Raw genomic sequence first — 21,255 nt, 5'->3', positions numbered from 1 at the left:
GTCAGCATGTGGGCCAGGGGGGTGAGCAGAATGATTTTCCAGTTCAGCTCTTTTGCCAGTTTGTTTCTTCTGGTTGTGTTCACATGTGTCTCTTGCTCTTAGAGGAGGGCTGGGGAAGAAGTCTCTTCTTCCCTCATCCTGACAAGTGATTTCTTGTCAGCAGTTGATGGTGGTGGCCAGGGCCAGAACTTGCAGGCTGAGCATCAAGAGAGAGGGGTCCTCTTGTTCAGCACATCCCAGTGGGAAGCCATGTGTTTGTTATGGCTGGTTTAGAATATCGTGAACTCGTTCATTATATAAGATGGCTATTAATTTTAATTGATCTGGTTTATGGAGACCAGATGTTCATAAAAATTTATTTATTTGCTTATTCTGTGGATAAAACGATCATGCCCATGTGCAGGGCTCCTGGCTGGGGGTGCTGCTGGTGGCCCATGGAGCTGCTCCCCCCTGGCAGCCCCTTAGGCAGAGTCCCCAGTTTGCCCAGAGGTGACAGCCCATGGAATCCTCATCCAGAGAGAAGGTTGGATTTAAGGGATGCTGACATCTTCCCTAGCACCATTCCTGTGGCAGCCCAGGAGGTCCCCTGGCTGGCCCTGCCCTCTGTGGCCAAGCACTCACAGCAGGGCAGAGCTTAAATCCAAGCAAGCTTAAGAAAGAGAAAGAAACTCCACTTTTGAAAAAAGCTGAACTGAGTTCTGCCTTGTGGAGCAGCCAGGTCCAGCAACCCAGAATGTGCTGTACGCGAGGGAGCAGAGCCAGGGCTGGGTTCCTCCTGCTTCAGTTGATTAAGGTCCTGCAGCTAATGTGAAGGTACATGAGCGTCTGAGGAACATCTCCCTGACTGCACAGTCCGTGCCCTGCAGCTGCTAATTAAGGGCTGCTGTTTGAACTCATCACCAGGAGCAGCCCAGAATTAGGGCAGGGCCTGGGGAGGGGCTGTACCCAGTACCGGCGTTCCTGTGCAGTGGGGTGCCTGAAAGTTCTCCCACTCCCACATTGCACAGTGCCCCCCTGTCCTGCATCCTTCAGGGGGACCCGGAATCCTCAGGGGCCTGGGGGTCCTCCCCTGCTCACCCCTCAGCCCAGCCCTGGGGTTTGGGGGTCCCCTGCTCACCCCTCTCAGCACAGCCCTGGGGTTGGGAGTCCCCTGCTCACCCCTCAGCCCAGCCCTGGGGTTTGGGATCCCCTGCTCACCCCTCAGCACAGCCCTGGGGTTGGGGGTCCCCTGCTCACCCCTCAGCCCAGCCTTTGGGTTTGGGATCCCCTGCTCACCCCTCAGCACAGCCTTTGGGTTTGGGATCCCCTGCTCACCCCTCAGCACAGCCCTGGGGTTTGGGGATCCCCTGCTCACCCCTCAGCCCAGCCCTGGGGTTTGGGGGTCCCCTGCTCACCCCTCAGCACAGCCTTTGGGTTTGGGATCCCCTGCTCACCCCTCAGCCCAGCCCTGGGGTTGGGGATCCCCTGCTCACCCCTCAGCACAGCCTTTGGGTTTGGGATCCCCTGCTCACCCCTCAGCTCAGCCCTGGGGTTTGGGGGTCCCCTGCTCACCCCTCAGCTCAGCTCTGGGCACCCGCGGAGCCGCGTCCCGCCGCGCGAGAGGCACAACAGCATGGACTGCACACAGACACGTTTGGGACAACTTTACTTCTGACACTGCAGCGCAGGCTTTCCATAGACAACCAAAAAGGAGCATTTTCTTATAAAATGGTGCATTTACTTGCTATTTTATTTTACCATTTCATTTTAAAAAAAGTTACTGCTGAAAGCCATCCCTTGGAATAAATTCATAAGCCAGTGCACTTTGTTCTTCCCTTGGAATGGCTCCTCTGAAAGTGGCGTCTGGGGGGCCCTGTCTCCAAGCAGCTCCTGGTTTTCCGTGCAGTCCGTGAGCTCTGTGGGTGTGTAGCAGTCCCTTTCCCTGGTCGGGGTGTGCCGTGATCCTCGCGGTGCCCGCAGAGAGGCTGTCCCGGGGCACACCTGGCCTTGGTGACTCGTGTCCGATCCCTGAAGGCCTTGGGTGCTGGGGGTGCCAGGTGTCCCCTCAGGAGGATGGCAACAGGGAGCCACTGCCAAAGTGACGGTGTCGAATTTTGTAATTGACTTCATTTGCTTCTTGCTGCAGGAGCAGTTTTCAGATTTACAGAAAATCCAGTCAATCTTTTTTTATTGAACAGTTGCTCAAGTAAAGAGGGACCTGACCAATCTGTAGAGTAGAAAGAGGCAGCCTCGCCATGCAAAGAGAAAGAGTTACCGGTTTTATTATTATTATCATTGTTATTATAATGTAGGACTGCAGACAGCCTCTCTCTGACACAGTCAGGGGCTAACAGCAATATACAGTTGGATTTTTTTTAGGTCATAAATTAGCAACTTATACTTTATCTTAAAAAAATTGAATAAATAAATAAATTAATTAAAAAAGAGAGAAAGAGAGAGAGAAAGAGAGAGAGACAGTCACAACATGCAAGAGCTCACAACAGAATGAGAAAAATGACCAAAGCAAAGCCCAGAACTGCAGCAGAGCCCAGGGTTGGTTTGGTTTGCGATCAATGCAGGTCGGAAGCATCATTTATAAAGGTATTTCATATACCAAAGAAGGCACCACAGTATCTACAAAGCCAAATCCTCAGGAGGGTTCTGGGGCTGGGGGGGCAACCTGGCTGGAGCAGACACAGCTGGAGGTGCAGCACATCCCCCCTGCCCCTTAAGCTTGTCCTTTGCAAAACTGAACTTTTCCATTTTACGTTTGGTTTTGCTGTCTCTGTTAGTAAAACAAAATAATTGTAATAAAAAGACAAATGTGGAAAATGGCAAAGGGAGGCAACATGCTAATCTTCCACACAACAGGTGGAATATTTCTGGGATCAGGTTGAAAGCAATTGGAGTGGGACCACTGCCACCAGAGCTGGCCAGAGTCCCTGGTGTGTTACCCCATCAATCCCTTCCCAGCTGACCGCCCCCTCCCCATCACCTCCTCAGCCATCGGCGGCTGCCACCCCAGCACTGCAGGGGGACGGACGTGCCTGGGGACGGGGACAGCCAGGCCTGGCATCCTCACTCTGCCCTGTAAGAAGTCTCAGCTCTCCCTGTGTAAATCTGGTGTCTGGGGGTGCCCCCAGTGGCCCCTGGGCCGGAGTGCCCCAGCGCTCCTCTGCACAACCGCGATCTGCAGAGCAGGAACTGAACAAAGAACAGGAGGGAAAGGAAAAACAAAGAGAGGAAGAAAGAAAGACAGAAAGAAAAAGAAAAGGAACAGTTGAAACGTCGTGTTTACTGGTATCAGTACGTGAGACTCCTAAAGAAGACCTGGTCCTCCTAGTTAACCTTGTCCTGGAATATGTACAGGTTGTTCGTGGCTGCCACAGCGATGATGTTCTCGGAGGGGTGCCAAGCTGTGTGCAGGATCTTTTTGCTAAAGTCCAGACTGTCCACACTGATCTCATCTTTCCTGCGCTTCCCACCCACGCAGACCTTGCGGGGCTTGAGGATGGCACGGGGTTTGCTGTTCTCCCGCGACGCCTCCAGCGTCACGTCGCGCTTGGTGTTGCGGTCGAACATGCGGAAGAAGTTGTTGTAGGAGCCGGTCATGATGACACTGCAACGGGGAAGGACAGGTGATTTTCACACCTTTTCAGAGGCAAACTGCTGGTGACCAGAGCAAGACTGAACATTCAGAGGCATAATGAGATCTGGGTAAGCATTGGAATTTGTCTCGGGCCCAGTTGTGCTTTGTCAGCTCACTCTGATGGCTCAGACAAAAACCATGACAGCCCTGCCAGGGCCTCACACACTTCCTGCCACCTAGCTGGGTGTAAGTCACACCCAGATGCTCATTATCCCCAGATTCTGGCAATCTGAAGCTAAAGCCCTCACCACCTTCCTCCAGCAGTGGGTGACAGAGAGGTGGGACTGATCTGTCCAGGAGAGAGTGGGACCCTCAGACATCCCCACCTGCGTACAGGCTGCAGGTATAGGTGGCTCCTGCTGCACCTGCCCAGACCCCGCACCCAGCCAAAGGGAAGGGGCTGCCAAGGGGCCAAACCAGAGCCAGCATGCCGGGGCTGCAGGCAGGCACCCCAGCACGTGCTCACCTGTCAGAGCCGTTCCAGACGCACTCAAACTTGTCGAAGATGCAGTCGTTCTCGTAGAGCGAGCACAGCTTGCTCCGCAGGTAGTCGTGGACCTGCGGGCGGGAGGGACACGATGAGCCCCCACAGTGGCCACGCAGCCCAGGGCTGGCACGCTCAGCCTGGCTCACAGAGGGTGCCCCATACTCACCACAGCCCAGCTGGCAGCGTTGGGCACTGCCCGGCATCCTGTGCCCTCCTACAGCCACCCTTCTTCTCCAAGCACCTCCAGCCACACTCTGCACACAGCTTGGGCACCCCCAGGCAGTGACAGTGACAGGGCTACTGCTCTGCACCAGGCCTCCCACATGGCTCTGCCAGCACCTGAGCTTTCTCTCCTCACCCACCCCCAGCCCGGGGACACGGTGACAACTCACCAGGCCACCTGAGCCCACATTTAACCACCCTGCTTTCCACCATCTACAGGCACAAAGCTCCCACACAGCAGGGGCATACCCGCCCCTCCTGCCACTGGCCCAGAGCGTGGCTCAGGAGGGAGCTCTGGGTGTCCCACTGCTGCATGCACCTGGCTGTGCCACGCTCACCTGGTAGGTCTCGATGGGCCGGTTCTCCATGTTCAGGTCCCACACCTTGACAGTGAGGTAGTCCCGGGTCATGATGTACCTTCCACTGTGGCTGAATTTCACATCAGAGATTGAGGAGATGATCTCAGAAAAAAATGACCGGTTACTTGGGTCCTCAGGCTCTTCAAAAACTGTGCAGGAGGAAAGAACAAGCCCCAGCATTAGCTGAGGCGGGAGGTCCCTCATCTCAGGCCCTCATCAGGGAGCTGCCACCCTGTCCTGGCACCACAGAAAACTTCTGGGAGAGTCCTTGCATGATGCTGTACCCAGCACCCACACGTGCTTAGGTTTATCACCCCCCCACCAAGCCCTGGAGCTCCACTACAGTGGGAAGAATGTCTGAAGTGCCCATGTAATGATCTCTACAATGCAGAAAAGGCACTGCCCACAGCAGGATGCAGAGCCACAGCCTTTCGCCACCAGCAGAAACCTGGAGGCTTTTTCCATATAAAAAGTGGTAGCAACAAGAAAAAGCAAAGAGCTCAGGCAGGCAGAAAGCAGCTGAACCCAGGACATGTCTCTTGCTCACAGCAGGTCAGTCATGATGCCCTGGTCCCCCTGTGAGGGCTCTAGGAATGGGCACAAGGCCATGGCCACAGCTCTGCTGGGGGACGTGCAGTGCATCCCTGCTCGGTGCCCGCACTGGCAGCAGCAGGGGCTGTGCTGGCACCGGGCTCCTGGCACACGGGCAGGGCCAGGGCCGGGCTCCCAGCACACACAGACACAGAGGGGATGCCAGGATGGGGATGGGGGTCCTAGCACACAGGCAGGGCCAGGACTGGGCTCCCAGCACACACAGAGGGGATGCCACACACAGGATGGGGATCCCAGCCCGCAGCTGGTGCTGCCCAGTCCCTGAGTGTGTCTGTGACCCAAAGCCAGTGGCCGGGCAGGCCTGGGGCTCGGGCCAGCTCTTTTTGCTTTGGGCTGAAGGCTTTTGTGTGGCTTTGCTCCTGCTGCAAAGCAGATCTGGGCTGCTGAGCTCATGGAAAGGATTTCTGAGCACTAATTCCCTCTTACACAACAAACCTACTTTCTCTGGCACCGAGAGGTGCTGCCCTGCCCGCAGCAGCTCCTCCCCAGCTCGCTGTCCCCGGGGAGCAGGTGAGCCCGGGGCGGCCCTGAGGGCAGGGTGAGCGGCCATGGGGACACCAGGGGGAAGGCAATGGGGCGCCGGGGCAGAGCGCAGCCCGGGGGGCTCTGCAGTCCCTCTCCTGCCCCTCTCCTGCCCCTCTCCTGCCCCGTGTCAGCCCGAGGCCCGTGGCGCTCACTCACACTTGGCGTGGCGGTCGCAGAGCGCCGCGGTGCGCATGTCGCACAGGCGGATGGTGCCCTTGCTGCTGCTGTACACGAAGGTGTTGCAGTGGTGCGGGTGGAACTCGGCCGCCGTGATCACCTCCGTCAGCTCCTCCATGTTGGCCGGTTTGATGTCCACGATGTCTGGCAGGGCCAGTCAAGGAGCCCACGAGCCCGGACCGTGCTGGTGTCCCTGGGCACCGGGGCCTCCCCTCAGCCGCGCCAAGCGTGGGCTCTGGGCAGGCAACTCCATCGCAGGGCAAAGCTGCAGCACAGAGCGGGACCAGCCACCCCAGCAGGGCAAGGCCGAGATCCAGCTGGGAGCCCCAGCCCTGGTACCACAGCCTGGAGACCCTCTGTGGCACACGGGACCTGATCTGCCCGCCCACACCAGGCCTCAGTAAATGTCTTTTAGTGCAACATTCTGCCATGGTGAGTAACCATACTGAAAACAGCAATGGCAGCAAAGCCCGGGGCACAACAACCAACAGAAACCCCCTGTGTAAGTCCCTTGGGCCATGATAACTCCCCGAGGTTTGTCACAGGTTCAGTACTGCTCACCCTCATCCTTGCAAATAAGCAGGCACCACAGCCCTACTCTCCTGCAGCTGCTCAGAGCTCCCATAGCCATGTGCCTGTGGCTGCCAAAATCCTCTCCATCTGCCTAAATCATGCCCCAGGGATTTCTCAGCAGGAAACACCATATAAATACCATCAATGATTCGTGCCCTGTTTATTATTTCCAGTGTGGCTGTTACAAGCATGACTGCCACAACCTCATTAGTAGAGCAGTGACTGGGAGCCTGTCACCCGCTGCAGGGTGCAACAGGACCACAACATCACTGCTTCCATCCTCCCCAAGGCATCTGTCTCCTCCATCACCTGCAGACCACCCCCCTCTGCCTGCACCACCATCCCTGCAGGCAATTCAGGAATGTGCCACCCACACATCTGGGGACAGCAGCAGTGCAGGAGCTGCCGCACTGCCCACTCTGTCCCTGTCCCAGAGGCATGGGCACAGCCCTGCTGCTTCCCCTGGGGCTGCTCCTCACTGGGCCCCAGGGCTGTCACCAGAGCCACACACAGCAAAGGATACTAAAACTTTGATTTGTGATTTCAAAGTTCCACAGGTTTATCCTCAGGTCATCCGCTGACATGTACGTCTCGTAGTCGCTGTTGACGGAGATGGAGTTGATGTGGTAGGTGTGCGCGTTGGCAAACACCCTGCGGGGAGTGGCCTCCACCATCAGGTCCATGGGCCGCAGCACGGGCACCTGCGGGGCGAGCAGAGAGCGTCAGCAGCCGGGGACAGGGACGGGCTCCAGCAGCCCCTGGCACGGGGGCGGCCCCGCGGGGCCCTCTGAGCTGCCAGGGCTTCCTCCTCTCACTCCACACGGGCTCCTCCAGGGAAACCTAATGCCTTCTCACGTGTGGGATAGGACAGAAGGACAAGCAGACCCAAAAGCCATCTGCTGTTGAGATACTTTCCAGGATGGTTAGAGCATAGTGAAGCAGTGAGAGCCCAGTAAACCAGGCTCTGATCTTGCTGCAGCAAATGTTCCAGCTCTGAAACAAAAAAACAACCAAAGAACCTCTTCTGCCTCATTTTGTCACTGTTAGCCAGGATCTGAAATTCCTGGAGCATTTCTGACAGAAATACCTTGCTTGATAGAGGCAGGCCAGCACATTTTTTTCTTTAAACATTTTTGCATTTGTCTCACAGTGAAGTGATGGAGGCAAGAGATGAGAAGGGACAGAGGGAAGGACCAGGAACAGAGCTGTGGGTGTTTGCCTTTAGATAGATCAACATAACCCATTGGGGAGGGGGGATGCAGAGGGGACCGTGTGTGTGAGGAGTGGGGTCAGTGATAACTTTGGACACAGAGCTCTGGAGGCAACTCAGCACACCAGGAATGTGCCAGCCCATGCTCCGGCTCACCAGCGAGGTGATTCACCAGCTGCTCCATTCCTTGTGCTGTGTGAGTGCTGCCTGAAGAGATTCCCTTGGCTGCAGAGGGGGGCAGGGGGGTGACAGCCAGCTCGAGTGACACAGAGCGCTGGTGCTGCCAGCCCAGAGCCGAGCCCGTGACGAGCCTGCAGCTAATTGCACCTGACACGGGCAATGAGGCATCGTGAGCACTGCCAGATCCTGCTCAGACAGCTGGGACGGGGACAGGGAGCACGGGGAGCACCCAGACCACCGGGACCACAGGGACCACCGGGACCAGAGGGACCATGGGGATCACGGGGGTCACAGGGATCACGGGGACCACAGGGATCACGGGGATTATGGGGACCACCGGGACCACAGGGACCATGGGGATCACGGGGATCACGGGGACCACAGGGACTACGGGGACCACAGGGACCACAGGGATCACAGGGACTACGGGGACCACAGGGACCACAGGGATCACAGGGATCACAAGGATCAGGGGGAGCACAGGGACCACAGGGACCACGGGGATCACAGGGATCACGGGGACCACAGGGATCACGGGGACCACGGGGATCACAGGGATCACGGGGACCACAGGGACCACAGGGATCACAGGGATCACGGGGACCACAGGGATCACGGGGACCACGGGGATCACGGGGACCACGGGGATCACGGGGGTCACAGGGATCACGGGGACCACAGGGACCACAGGGACTGGCTGTCAGTGCACCGGTGCAGCACGGGGGCTGTGCAAAGGGAAAGGGTTCCCTGACTGCCCTGGCCCTGCAAACAAGGCCAGCGAGGGCTTGGGCAGTGGGTTCTGCTCGGTGAGAGGACTCTGTGGCCAGCACAGCCTGCAGCCAGACCCCGGGCCAGCTCCTGTCCCCAGGCCGGGCTGACGCCCAGGCTGGCACCTGCAGCTCCCAGTGCCCCAGCACAATTCCCTGCTCATTCCTACCTTGCAGCCACTCTCAACCAGAGAGCTACAACAAACGCTTAAGCCAAGAACATGCTCCACACATTACTTCAGAGCCAAGTCCTGGGGACACTTTTTTCTGTCTGGGATCTGGCCCGTCACCAGGTAAAACCAGGTAAAACCCCACAAGAGGGACAAACCTGGTTATACGTGAGTGGTTTGCTAAAGCAGGGATTTTATCTGCTACAGCGGCAAGAATCTGCACGGAAATATGGAAGCCAGCGTGCCCACATGCTGCAAACTCCTGCTTAAGGGATCAGCAATGAGGATTTAACCCTGAAAGCACTGAAACTTTGAGGCAGGAATTTGCTGGGAGCAGGCAGTGAGCTGTTCCCCAGCAGCAGCACAGGGATCCTGCAGCCAAGGGGAGCAGCTGCCCAGCCAGGCCTCAGCCACAGTGGAGACACCAACAAATGGGGCAGTGTGACCAGCTGGAAGTGGTTCTTGTGCTGTTTGAAGCAGGCACAGGCCAAGTGAGCTTCTGCCTACCCCACCCAGACCAATCAGCGCTGCCACAACAACCCTGCACAGCAGAGACCTCCTTGTGCACCCCCTCCAGCTCCAGAGCCCACCTCAGGACAGGCTCTGGTGTCACACACACCCATTGTTAAATGGTAATTCAGTTCAACAAAGTGCATCAAGTACGCAGAAATACTGCACCAAAGAAAATAAAACACTAATAAATTCAATTACTTTCTGCTTTCAGGAAGGGGGGCAATGCCAGTCACTTTTCATTTAAAACAACTTAAGTCTTAATTTTGATTCCTGCTTTTAGCAGGTACCCCATGCCTGCCACTCCCTCCAAGCACACCTGTGCACCTACAGCAGGACCCACATCCCTCTCTGGTGAAAGCTGAGCAGGGGCAGTGCCAGGGCCAGCCCAGCAGCAGTGCCAGGCCAGGCCAGCACCAGTGCCAGCCCAGCAGCAGTGCCAGGCCAGCACAGCACCAGTGCCAGCCCAGCAGCAGTGCCAGTGCCAGGCCAGCAGAGCAGCAGCGCCAGCACAGCAGCAGTGCCAGTGCCAGCACAGCAGAGCAGAAATGCCAGCCCAGCAGCAGTGCCAGGCCAGCACAGCACCAGTGCCAGCCCAGCAGCAGTGCCAGGCCAGCACAGCAGCAGTGCCAGGCCAGCACAGCAGCAGTGCCAGTGCCAGGCCAGGCCAGCACCAGTGCCAGCCCAGCAGCAGTGCCAGCCCAGCAGCAGTGCCAGTGCCAGCCAGCACAGCAGCAGTGCCAGCACAGCCCCTGCTCCCCTCCAGCCCAGCTCAGCGAGCTCCACAGGATTTGCTCTGGGGGATTAGCCAAGCTGAAGCTCGGATTGACCCCAGCCTCGAGTCTCCGAGAAGGAAGCTGTAATCCGGGCCCTGGCAAACCAGGGAGCAGGGAAGTGCTCAGGGATAAATCCAGTGAGGTTTCCACCTGCCCCAGCAGTCCAGCTCCTCCAGGCACACCCCCAGAATTCATTTCCTACCTGCACAAGTTACATTCTGTGACTGCCCAATGCCACCTCAAGCTTAGCATTTTGCTGACAAAATGAGCACCAAACTCTGTTTTCATGGCGGGATTCACAGAGTGAAGTGACAACAGAATTGTGTCCTGTGTGACCTGCCCTGTGACATGCAGAAGGGACCCTGCAGGAGGACAAAGCTGCTGCTCACTGCTCCTCCACACAGCTGATGGAGCTGCTGCTCCCATCCCTGGGCCCTGCCTTGTCCATGAAACGCTCTGCAGAACGAGCACAAGGAGAGGAGGCAGATCCCTTTGCTGAGGCAGGCAGGCACTGGAATGCTCTGCAGAACGAGCACAAGGAGAGCAGGCAGATCCCTTTGCTGAGGCAGGCAGGCAGCAGCAGCACAGCCAATCCCTCCAAGGCATCTCCCACCCCAGCCACGCTGGGGCTGCGTCGGGGGAATCAGGTGCAGAGGGGCACAGCACAGCCCCCCTGGGAAACCCGAGTGCCCCCACAAAACAGAGACACAAACCGGCATTCATCACGGAATTGGCTGGAGCTGAGAGAGTGAAGCGGCAGCTCCCAGAGAGGGCTCAGGGACAGCCACAAACAGGGAGAAACAGGCACAGAATGGCCTGGGCAGGGCACCTACAGCACCCACAGCACCCACGGCACCCACGGCACCCACAGCACAGTACCCACAGCACCCATAGCACCCACGGCACCCACTGCTCCCACTGCTCCCACTGCACCCACAGCACCCACGGCACCCACGGCACCCACGGCACCCACGGCACCCACAGCACCCACAGCACAGTACCCACAGCACCCATAGCACCCACGGCACCCACTGCTCCCACTGCACCCACAGCACCCACGGCACCCACGGCACCCACAGCACCCACGGCACCCACGGCACCCACGGCACCCACAGCACCCTGCACCAGCCCCTGTCACCCCAGAGTGCCCCGTGCTGGGAGCTACCACAGCCAGCACATCCCCTCTGGAAAGCTTTGAGCCCTGGATATCCCTTGCTAATTAATTACCTGGCAGCACGTCCCAAGGCTCAGGTACAGAGAGTGCTGCTCGGAGCACACCAAGGCAGCCACACAAGGTCAGAGGCTGCAGCTATTAGACTGGGGGTGATTCAAATCACCAGAGCTCTTCTGATGACTGTAAACTCCTCACTACACAGCCTGAGCAGAGTTAAATATTCCTTTTGCACTGTGTGGGTTAGAAATTCCTCAGAGGATGATGCTCATCAAATGCATTTAAACCATTTAACCAAATGGATGAGAAATTATGGCAGCAAAGTGCATTAAAACCCTTTTTTCACTTATCTGTGGTTGAAAATTAAACCATGGATGGGTGTGGCTTTAATTTAAAGCATACCCATCACAGGACAATTACACGTCAGATTTACACCAAGCTGCAGCAAAACGATTACAGCTATTGTAAATATCTGTCTAAGTAAAATCATCAAAACATTAGATAAAATAGGGCTGGTGGAAGACTCCTCAATCCTCTGTGCTCAGGGACCAGAGGCAATGCACAGCAGGTACCAATAAGCATCACACCGAGCACCTGAGAGGTGTTTGCCCTCCCCGTGCCTCTGCCAGCCACTCACCAGGGCAGAACTCCCTGGGCAGGAATGGGGTGCCTGGCCCCAGAGCAGTGGCAGACCCCAGGGAGCAGCTCCTCCAGCCACACAGCGCTGGGCTGCTGCCAGGAGTGCAGGGCTGACAGTAAAACAGAGGCTGAGTGGACAGCAGTGAGTGGACTACAACCCTGCTGGGTTCTCTGACATTTCAGCGTGACTTTCTACAGGGAAGAGAAGGAAGCACCACCTGGGATAACACCCTTCACACTGCTGCCTCTCAGATCCTGCCTCCCAGCCTGTCAAGGGCTGACAGCCCCTGCTCTGACAGCCAGGCACCCACCTCTCCAACGGGCTGCCAGGTACCACCAGGTTAGGCTGGAAATGCTGCCTGAGACAGAACAGCAGATACACATCTACATGAAATGAATGCTCCCTTGTTCTGCAAAGAAAAATGCTGCCAGTCCCCAGGAGCAACCCTGTACAGAGACAAGAATTAACTGCCTGCCCAGGGTTCTCAGTGGCTTCATGCACAATGGAACTGGGACCCATAAAGTGAGGTAAGTACAATCATAGTAATAATTTCATATGTATAAATATAAAACCCACAAGTACTCAAAATGCAAATTCTGACAGGGTGTTAATAAATTACAAGCTGGTCTGGTCTGATTAAGGTCATGACCAGGAGGAAAACTCATTTGGAGGAAGCACTTGTGCTCCTGCAGCAGCAGCCACATTTGGGAATGCTCCAAGCTGGGAGAGCTTCTGCCCTGGCTCCTCACTGGGATGGGCCCGGCCCGTGGGGCAGCACAGCACAGCACAGCACAGCACAGCACACTGGGGCACCGGGGCACCAGACAGGGGACACACACGGCACTGGCAGCCCCTCTGCCCAGCCCCAGCACAGCCCAGACACCCCTGGAGCTCCCTCGCCCACTGCCCTGCCCGGGCACCGGCCACAGCGCCGGGTACCAGGAGGGCCCTGGACACCACCCGAGCATGGCACGGGGCACGGCAGGTCCCAGGGCACACAGGGGACATGGCACACAGGGGACATGGCACGGCAGGTCCCAGGGCACACAGGTCCCAGGGCACACAGGGGACATGGCACACAGGGGACACGGCACGGCAGGTCCCAGGGCACACAGGTCTCAGGGCACACAGGGGACATGGCACGGCAGGTCCCAGGGCACACAGGTCCCAGGGCACACAGGGGACATGGCACACAGGGGACACGGCACGGCAGGTCCCAGGGCACACAGGTCCCAGGGCACACAGCTGACACCAGCAGCAATTTTCCTCCAAGGCCCCACATCCTCAGCCGCCCCGGTCCCCACACTCACCCGCAGCACGGTGATCATGGAGGGGTCTCGCAGTCGGCCATCCTCGTCCTTGAGGTTGTAGCCCTCCGGCCTCTTGTCCCGCTCGCTGACCTTCCATAGCTTCACTGTCTTATCTGGGGAGGAGAGGGGACAGCATCAAGGCGGCTGCTCCCTGAGCCACCCGCTGATGGATGCACCAAGGTGGGGAAAACCTCCTGTGCCCCCAGTGCCACTGCTGGAAATGGTGATGGAGGCACCTGTGCCCACAGCGGGCTGCTGGTGCAGAGCCCTGAGCAGGAACAAAGCCGTGCAGGGCACCCCAGCCCTGGATGTGCCCCTGAGCTGTGCCAGGGTGGCTGTGGCCCATCCACAGTGCCAGGGTGGCTGTGGCTCACCCACAGTGCCAGGGTGGCTGTGGCCCATCCACAGTGCCAGGGTGGCTGTGGCTCACCCACAGTGCCAGGGTGGCTGTGGCTCACCCACAGTGCCAGGGTGTCTGTGGCTCACCCACAGTGCCAGGGTGGCTGTGGCCCATCCACAGTGCCAGGGTGGCTGTGGCTCACCCACAGTGCCAGGGTGGCTGTGGCCCATCCACAGTGCCAGGGTGTCTGTGGCTCACCCACAGTGCCAGGGTGGCTGTGGCTCACCCACAGTGCCAGGGTGGCTGTGGCCCATCCACAGTGCCAGGGTGGCTGTGGCTCACCCACAGTGCCAGGGTGGCTGTGGCTCACCCACAGTGCCAGGGTGGCTGTGGCTCACCCACAGTGCCAGGGTGGCTGTGGCCCATCCACAGTGCCAGGGTGGCTGTGGCTCACCCACAGTGCCAGGGTGGCTGTGGCCCATCCACAGTGCCAGGGTGGCTGTGGCTCACCCACAGTGCCAGGGTGGCTGTGGCTCACACACGGTGCCAGGGTGGCTGTGGCTCACCCACAGTGCCAGGGTGGCTGTGGCCCATCCAGGGTCACACTGACCTTCCCCATGCAGCACTCACAGGACTGAGGGCAGCTCCCAGCCCATCAGCTCCCACCCCAGCAGCTCCCTGTCTCCTCCCAGCATCCTGCCCCCTGTGCCACAGAGCCCCTGCAGAAAGAACACCAGGAACACCTGGGGTTATTCTGAATAATGGTGTTTTCTTTGCTCCCTCCTGGCAGGGACTCCATCCATAGTTTATCATCACTTCCACCAGGTTTCATGCAAAACCCCATCATCCATCTTCATTTTCTCTCTTACACAGCAACTCCAAAGCAGTGCCAATTAATTTTGTTTTTATTAACATGCTCTATTTTGGCGGGGGGGTTTACTATAAAATGTTAGTGTAACAGTAAGAACAAAAAGAAACAGAATAAAACAGGAGTATTTCCAAACTAATGTTTTGATAACCTGCCTGCATATGGAACACAACCCAAATGGAAGGTGTAATATCCCTGTTAATCAAAGAACTATTTAAAAACTCAATTAACAGAACATTATGCTGTATAATTAATCTTCATTTCAATGATTCTCCCCCAAATGAGTTTAATAAGTCTTTGAATTTTATTACAATGATCAATAGAGTCAATTCTATAACACAAAGTAAGTTGGTTATGGAATATAATTAGACCACTCCCTTTCCCCTGAAGTAATTAAGTCACATCCATCTTGAGGTTCCATTCATCCCAAGTAATATTCCTAGATCCTCATGATATTTATCAGAATGTAACATGGAACTGCTGAGCCCAACATGACTGCAAATTGAAACTAAACACTTGCAGTTTGTCTTAAAAAAACAATAAATAAAATTCCCATGATCCTGAGACTAAAAGCCACAAGTTGTTGTCAGGGCAGAAGCTCTCAAAGGGAGGGGCTGTGTGAAATTCCCCCGGTGCACAGGGATTGAGCTCTGCCCGAGCCATTCCCCAGGACGCCTGTGCTGCCCTGCAGGGAGAGGTTTCGGCAGCTGCTTCCCCGAGGACACAGCACGGAGAGGGCACAGCGGGCAGAGGGAGCCCAGGCCCTCAGCACGGGCACGTACCGTTGGTGGAGAGCAGGAAATAGGCCGCGTTCTGCTGCGGCAGCCATCGGATCTTGTTGATCTTCTCCTCGATCTCCAGGCTCTTCAGGTAATCGAACTCGGGCTCGTGGCTCTGGAAGGTGCTGTAGACATTGTACTCTCCCCTGCGGTGGGGCTGGTTCTTGCTCTGCAGGGACACGGGAGGAGGAAGGGTGGGCAGCGGCCCCGGGCTGAGTGCCCGGGCACAGCCAGGCTGGCACCTGGGCTCCAGGTGTGCTCGGAGGGCAGGGAGCGGGGATGGAGGGGAAATGGAGAGGGAATGAGAGGGAATGAAACAGAAACAGAGCAAGGATGGAGTGGCAATGGAGAGGGGATGGAATGGGAACACAGTGGGGATGGAGAGGAAATGGAGAGGGAACGGAGTGGAAACAGAGAAGGAATGCAGAGGGAATGTACCAGGGATGGATCCCACCCCACTGTCTGTCCCCAGTGAACGGCTGGGACCGAGTGTCAGCTCCTGCCAGGTGCTGAACCCAGCACAGAAGAGCTGCTGGCAGCAGCCACAAGCACTAGGATGGGCAGCCTTGGTTTGGGTGGGTGGGTGGGTGGGTGAAGCCCCACATGTCCCCTTCAACAGGAGCTGGGTGGATACATTCAGAATGATGCTGGAGGCCCAAAGTTCAGGAAAAGCATTAGAATCATGAAATGAGAGTAAAAGGAGAAATGAACTAGTGCTGGAAAGGCTGATGAGGTGTCTGCACATGTGATGGTTAACCACTGAGCTCTCTTCAGTGTATGTAGAAATTATTGTAAAGCCTTAACTTTGAGAAAAATGTAAAACCACCATCAGACAATGACCTGTCTCATGCCCAGGTCTGATGCATTCCTTCCAGCACAGCTGAGGACAGGTTCCATGTCTCAGAGCAGAGCAGCTCACGGGGACAGCTCTGGAAATGGTGGGGCCATCCCAGGTGCAGGAGCTGGCACAGCTGCCCCAGCCAGGCTGGCAGGGTGCCCGCCAGTGCAGGGCCATGCTGAGGGCCAAACACGCTTCCCCAGCAGGCACAACCTCCAGCTTCCAACAAAGCATTTGCTAGCACCTCCTGAGCAAGGTTTTGGAAGGGAAACCAATGTTGCATCCATCTACACTTTCCAGAGTTTTGGTGGTGTGAGGGGTTCTTGGCGTGGTGCCATCTCCCAGGTGGGCACTGGCCACACACTCAGGTGTGCTGCCTGAGCCCTGTTACACCTGGAGCAGGAGAATGCAGGCAGTGGGATCTCTGGGAGGTGTTTGGCAGGAGGGAATCTGGCCCTGCTGATGTCAATAGCTGCTCCTCAGTTTGTAGAATGCCAGGAGAGCCCCGAGCTCGGGAGTGACACGGGCGGATCAGGGAGCAGCAGGACGCTGCACTGAAGGATCAAGTGGGCACTGTGCATGGGTGGCACTCACCTCCTGCTCACGCTGGAATATCACAACGCGGCCGCCCTTGTCCCCCGTGGCCAGCAGCTCCCCAGTGTGGTTGAACTCGACTGTGGAGATGATGTCAGCTGGCAAAGAGAAGACAAAGACAATTTCAGTCACTGCAGCCTGACTTCCAAAGGCATCCAGGGAGCACCATGCCCTGCACAGCGACGTGCCTCGTTGGTACCCTGTGGCACCTCCATAAATCCCTGTTTTTCTACCATCTTCAACACTAAACAGGCTTGGCATTATGCTGTCATGGCCCCCTGCCCTGGCCTGTGCCCCAGCCCCGGTTCCAGAGGGATTTCCAGGTGCTGTGCCTGTGCTAAATGCAGCCTGAGGACTGCTGTCGGCAGCAGGACCCAGGGCTGGGCAGCACGGCATGGCACGGCATGGCACGGCAGACTCCCTTCATGCCTTGGGGAGCTGCCCACCCCATTTGGGGTGACACAATCAACTGCTGTGACCTGGGGAGGGCTCGGTACCAGTGGTGCCAATGGTGCCCATCTCACCCCAGCCCCTGGCAGAGCTCGGTGCCCCGGCCCTGTGCCACCCCAGCCTGGGCGCTGCTTTGCCGTCACCCGCACAGCAGAGGGAGAGCACAAACACGGACCCCTCTGTCCTCTGTCCCTGAGCCTCTCAGGCAGAACAGCTCAGGTGGCCACATCGCCATCGCTGCTTTCCCCCGCACATTGCTGAACCCACCATCACCCACCAAGGTGAATTAAGGTGCTGCCTTTCAGCCCTCCATCGGCTGAGAAGCCGCTGCGCTCACACCACTGCCCTTCCCCACAAACCAGGAGCCATCTCAGGGTCCGGGCTCGGTGGCAGAGGCCAGGGGACACACACAGACCTGTAACTGCTTTAATCCGCAGCGTTCACCCTCGAGGCAGCGCAGGCAGAGCTGCTAATGATTGGATTTATTTGGCCTATTTTTAGAAGAATGTCAGAGGTTAATTCCGCAGCAATTAGTGCCCAACTGGTGCTCACCCAGTGCCTGGGAGCCAGGCTCCAGCAGCACGAGGCTGGGACTGGGAGCATGGCTGCAGCACTGGAGCCTCAGCACTGAGGCAGGCTGGATCTGCAGGGAACAGCTCTGGGGCAGGGTGGATCTGCAGGGAACAGCTCTGGGGCAGGGTGGATCTGCAGGGAACAGCTCTGGGGCAGGGTGGATCCTGCAATGAACAGCTCTGGGGCAGGGTGGATCCTGCAATGAACAGCTCTGGGGCAGGGTGGATCTGCAGGGAACAGCTCTGGGGCAGGGTGGATCCTGCAATGAACAGCTCTGGGGCAGGGTGGATCCTGCAATGAACAGCTCTGGGGCAGGGTGGATCCTGCAATGAACAGCTCTGGGGCAGGGTGGATCTGCAGGGAACAGCTCTGGGGCAGGGTGGATCTGCAGGGAACAGTTCTTGGCCACGACAGCTGCCAGCTCAGGGCTGCATGGGCACTCCTGCCCTCCTCGCTGCTGCAGAGCAGCCCTGGCAGGTGCAGCCCAGGAGTGCAGCCCAGGGCTCAGGACAGGGCTGGGTCATCACTGCAAACACTGGCTGTGCCCTCAGCCCATGGCACTGCCCGGGCTGTGCCCACCAGCACTCAGAGCCCTCTGATACTGCTCTGGTTCCTCCTGCCTGTTAGCTCTGGTGTGTGCAGCAGAAACACAACCTGAGCCGTGTCCCTTCCCTCCCCAGGAGTTCCATCCCAGATACAGACTAGAATGCTACCTCAGCAAATGAGAAAAGACAAAATGCAGCAAGTGCCCAAGCTCCTGGTGCAGCTCAAGCACCACTGAGGGTTTGTCTTCCAGGATGCCAGCCCAGACAGCACCCACCAAACCCACACCCTTGCTGCAGCATCACCCAGGCAGGGCCCCTGAGAGCCCCTCACACCCGTGGGCTCCCCCACAACAGCACCTCTGTGCCCCAGATAGCACCTGTGTGCCCCAGACAGCACCTCTGTGCCCCACATCAGCACCCGTGTGCCCCAGAACAGCACCTGTGTGCCCCATAACAGCACCTGTGTGCCCCAGAACAGCACCTCTGTGCCCCAGACAGCACCTCTGTGCCCCACATCAGCACCTCTGTGCCCCAGACAGCACCTCTGTGCCCCAGAACAGCACCTCTGTGCCCCAGATAGCACCCGTGTGCCCCATAACAGCACCTGTGTGCCCCAGAACAGCACCTCTGTGCCCCACATCAGCACCTGTGTGCCCCAGAACAGCACCTGTGTGCCCCAGACAGCACCTCTGTGCCGCAGACAGCACCTCTGTGCCGCAGACAGCATCCCAGCTGGGCAAGAGACCTCTGTGCCTGGCACCAAGTGTGCCCAGCAGCCCCAGCTCAGCCCTGGCTCTCACAGAGGTTTCAGTGCTGCAGGAGGTGACCCCGGCCTGGGGAGCGTCGCTGTGGAGCCACGGGCTGGGCTGGTGTCCCCAAGCGTCCCCAGGTGTCCCCAGGTGTCAGGGGATGGCTCTGGGAACAGGCTGGCAGCAGCTGCTCCAGCAGCAGCCGGGGCACTCAGTGCCTGTGGCTGGGCAGTGCCAACGGGCACCTCATCATGAGACGTGCTGCTTCCTTCTAAAATTACTCAATTGAAAATGTACCTGTTTTGCTCTATTTAATCCTCTCCATTACCAGCTGCCGGTTTTAGGTCATTCCCTTTTCAATGAATTAAAAATAACTTTGTGTGCTGCAGCGAGGCGTTTCCCAGACATGATCTAACGCCCCAGCCCGTGGGCAGGGCTGTGCTCTGACAGCAGGGCCAGGCCCCACGGACCCCCTTGTGCCCCCCGGCCCAGCCCCGCTCACACTGCCCCTCAGGGAAGGGGCTTCCACGCCACAGATCCCCCGAGCTGCTGCTTGCTCACGCCCATGGCCAGCACTTGAGACAAGGACACCAACAGAGCCTGGCTAGCTACACCTTGCACAGGTTAAAAACACCCTAAATAGCCAAAAACCCTCTTGTGAGCAGAAGTGTCCAAGGCACGCCCGAACCCAGCCCAGCTGACAGAAGCATCATTCCCCACGGCCTGGGCACCGCCTCTCCCCGCCGTGCTGGGCAGCGCAGCCTGGCACAGCCGGGCATCCCGGGGCAGCTGGGGAGGTGCCAGCTCAGCAGGGCAGCAGCTCCTCCCCAGAGGTGCCCTGCACAGACTGGGGCGTGCCACGGTGCTGGCACCGCACCCGCTGCCCTCGAGGGACAGGCAGGGTGGTCACCAGTGAGAACGCACACGCGTTCCTGTTGAGGTGATCAATAATTGATGCCCATTTCTCCTAAGGTTCCTTCCAACAGAAAGGAAAAAACCTTGCCTCTTTTTTGCTTTTTCATTTCCTTCATCACCTCCTACCCACTCAGTGCCCCAATGCGGGAATTTAAAGCAAACAGTTTCCATGGAGACCCAGCCCGCCGTCCTCCCTCCCCTCCCATCCTCCCTTCCCTCGGCATCGCTGAGCCTTCGTGCTCTCATGCTAAAAATATCCAAGATGGGATTTGATTTCCGCCGTAGCGATACAGTTTTATCAGAAAAATGGCAAATTTACAACACCCCCCTCCCCCTCTCGCAGCGTGGAGGAAGGCATGCTCTCAGCCAGCAACGGGGAATGAATCTGTTATTGAAAAGAAAGAAGATAAACCGGGGAAGCTGCGGTCGGCGCCGAGCCCTGGCTCCCTGAGCAGCCTGGTCTGCAGCGGGGAGCTGCCCACACTGCACCCCTCTCCTTCTGCCCCTCTGTAGGGGCTGGGTGCCATCCCAAGCGCTGCCCTCCTCCCACAGCATCCCCGGCACATCGCCCCGCTCCTGGCACATCCCACCTGCTCCAGCTGCAGCACAGCTCCGGGCAGAGCGGCCCTGGTCCCGCCTGTCCTGCGGGGAGGCCACGGGACACACCCACAGCACACCTGTCCCAGCACCTGTGCCAGGAGCACCCATCACCCGATGGACACGGGGCGGTGCCCCTGCCCACAGCAGCGCGGCCACTCTGGGCTGGCAGGGACAGCCCTGGGCACAAACCCCGGGGCACAAACCCCCCGAGCATGGCAGGGACAGCCCTGGGCACAAACCCCGGGGCTCAAACCCCTGGGCATGGCAGGGACAGCCCTGGGCACAAACCCCGGGGCACAAACCCCCCGAGCATGGCAGGGACAGCCCTGGGCTCAAACCCCGGGGCACAAACCCCTGGGCATGGCAGGGACAGCCCTGGGCACAAACCCCGGGGCACAAACCCCCGAGCATGGCAGGGACAGCCCTGGGCACAAACCCCCTGGGCACAAACCCCCCGAGCATGGCAGGGACAGCCCTGGGCACAAACCCCGGGGCTCAAACCCCTGGGCATGGCAGGGACAGCCCTGGGCACAAACCCCGGGGCTCAAACCCCTGGGCATGGCAGGGACAGCCCTGGGCTCAAACCCCGGGGCTCAAACCCCTGGGCATGGCAGGGACAGCCCTGGGCACAAACCCCGGGGCACAAACCCCCCGAGCATGGCAGGGACAGCCCTGGGCACAAACCCC

At 58.1% G+C, this 21,255-nt stretch overlaps 1 protein-coding gene across 2 annotated transcripts in view; it reads right to left on the bottom strand.

Annotated features, from left to right (window-relative positions):
* Window positions 1-2,245: 2,245 nt before the first annotated feature.
* The window catches only part of PPP2R2B (protein phosphatase 2 regulatory subunit Bbeta), a 59,131-nt gene continuing 40,121 nt past the window's right edge, over window positions 2,246-21,255 (bottom strand). For both annotated transcript variants that reach the window (XM_058034506.1, XM_058034507.1), the window contains 8 exons: window positions 16,737-16,834; window positions 15,308-15,473; window positions 13,318-13,430; window positions 7,107-7,284; window positions 5,990-6,154; window positions 4,676-4,845; window positions 4,095-4,186; window positions 2,246-3,598 (listed from right to left, as the gene is read on the bottom strand). In XM_058034506.1, the coding sequence (XP_057890489.1) occupies window positions 3,319-3,598; window positions 4,095-4,186; window positions 4,676-4,845; window positions 5,990-6,154; window positions 7,107-7,284; window positions 13,318-13,430; window positions 15,308-15,473; window positions 16,737-16,834 (1,262 nt within the window). In that variant the 3' untranslated portion in view covers window positions 2,246-3,318. The remainder of the gene's footprint in view (window positions 3,599-4,094; window positions 4,187-4,675; window positions 4,846-5,989; window positions 6,155-7,106; window positions 7,285-13,317; window positions 13,431-15,307; window positions 15,474-16,736; window positions 16,835-21,255) is intronic.

The sequence above is a fragment of the Melospiza georgiana genome, chromosome 15 (genome assembly GCF_028018845.1).
Source record: "Melospiza georgiana isolate bMelGeo1 chromosome 15, bMelGeo1.pri, whole genome shotgun sequence".
Classification (NCBI taxonomy): Eukaryota; Metazoa; Chordata; class Aves; order Passeriformes; family Passerellidae; genus Melospiza; species Melospiza georgiana.
The sequence above is the reverse complement of the archived record's forward strand: the minus strand, read 5'-3'. Positions and strand labels throughout refer to the sequence as shown.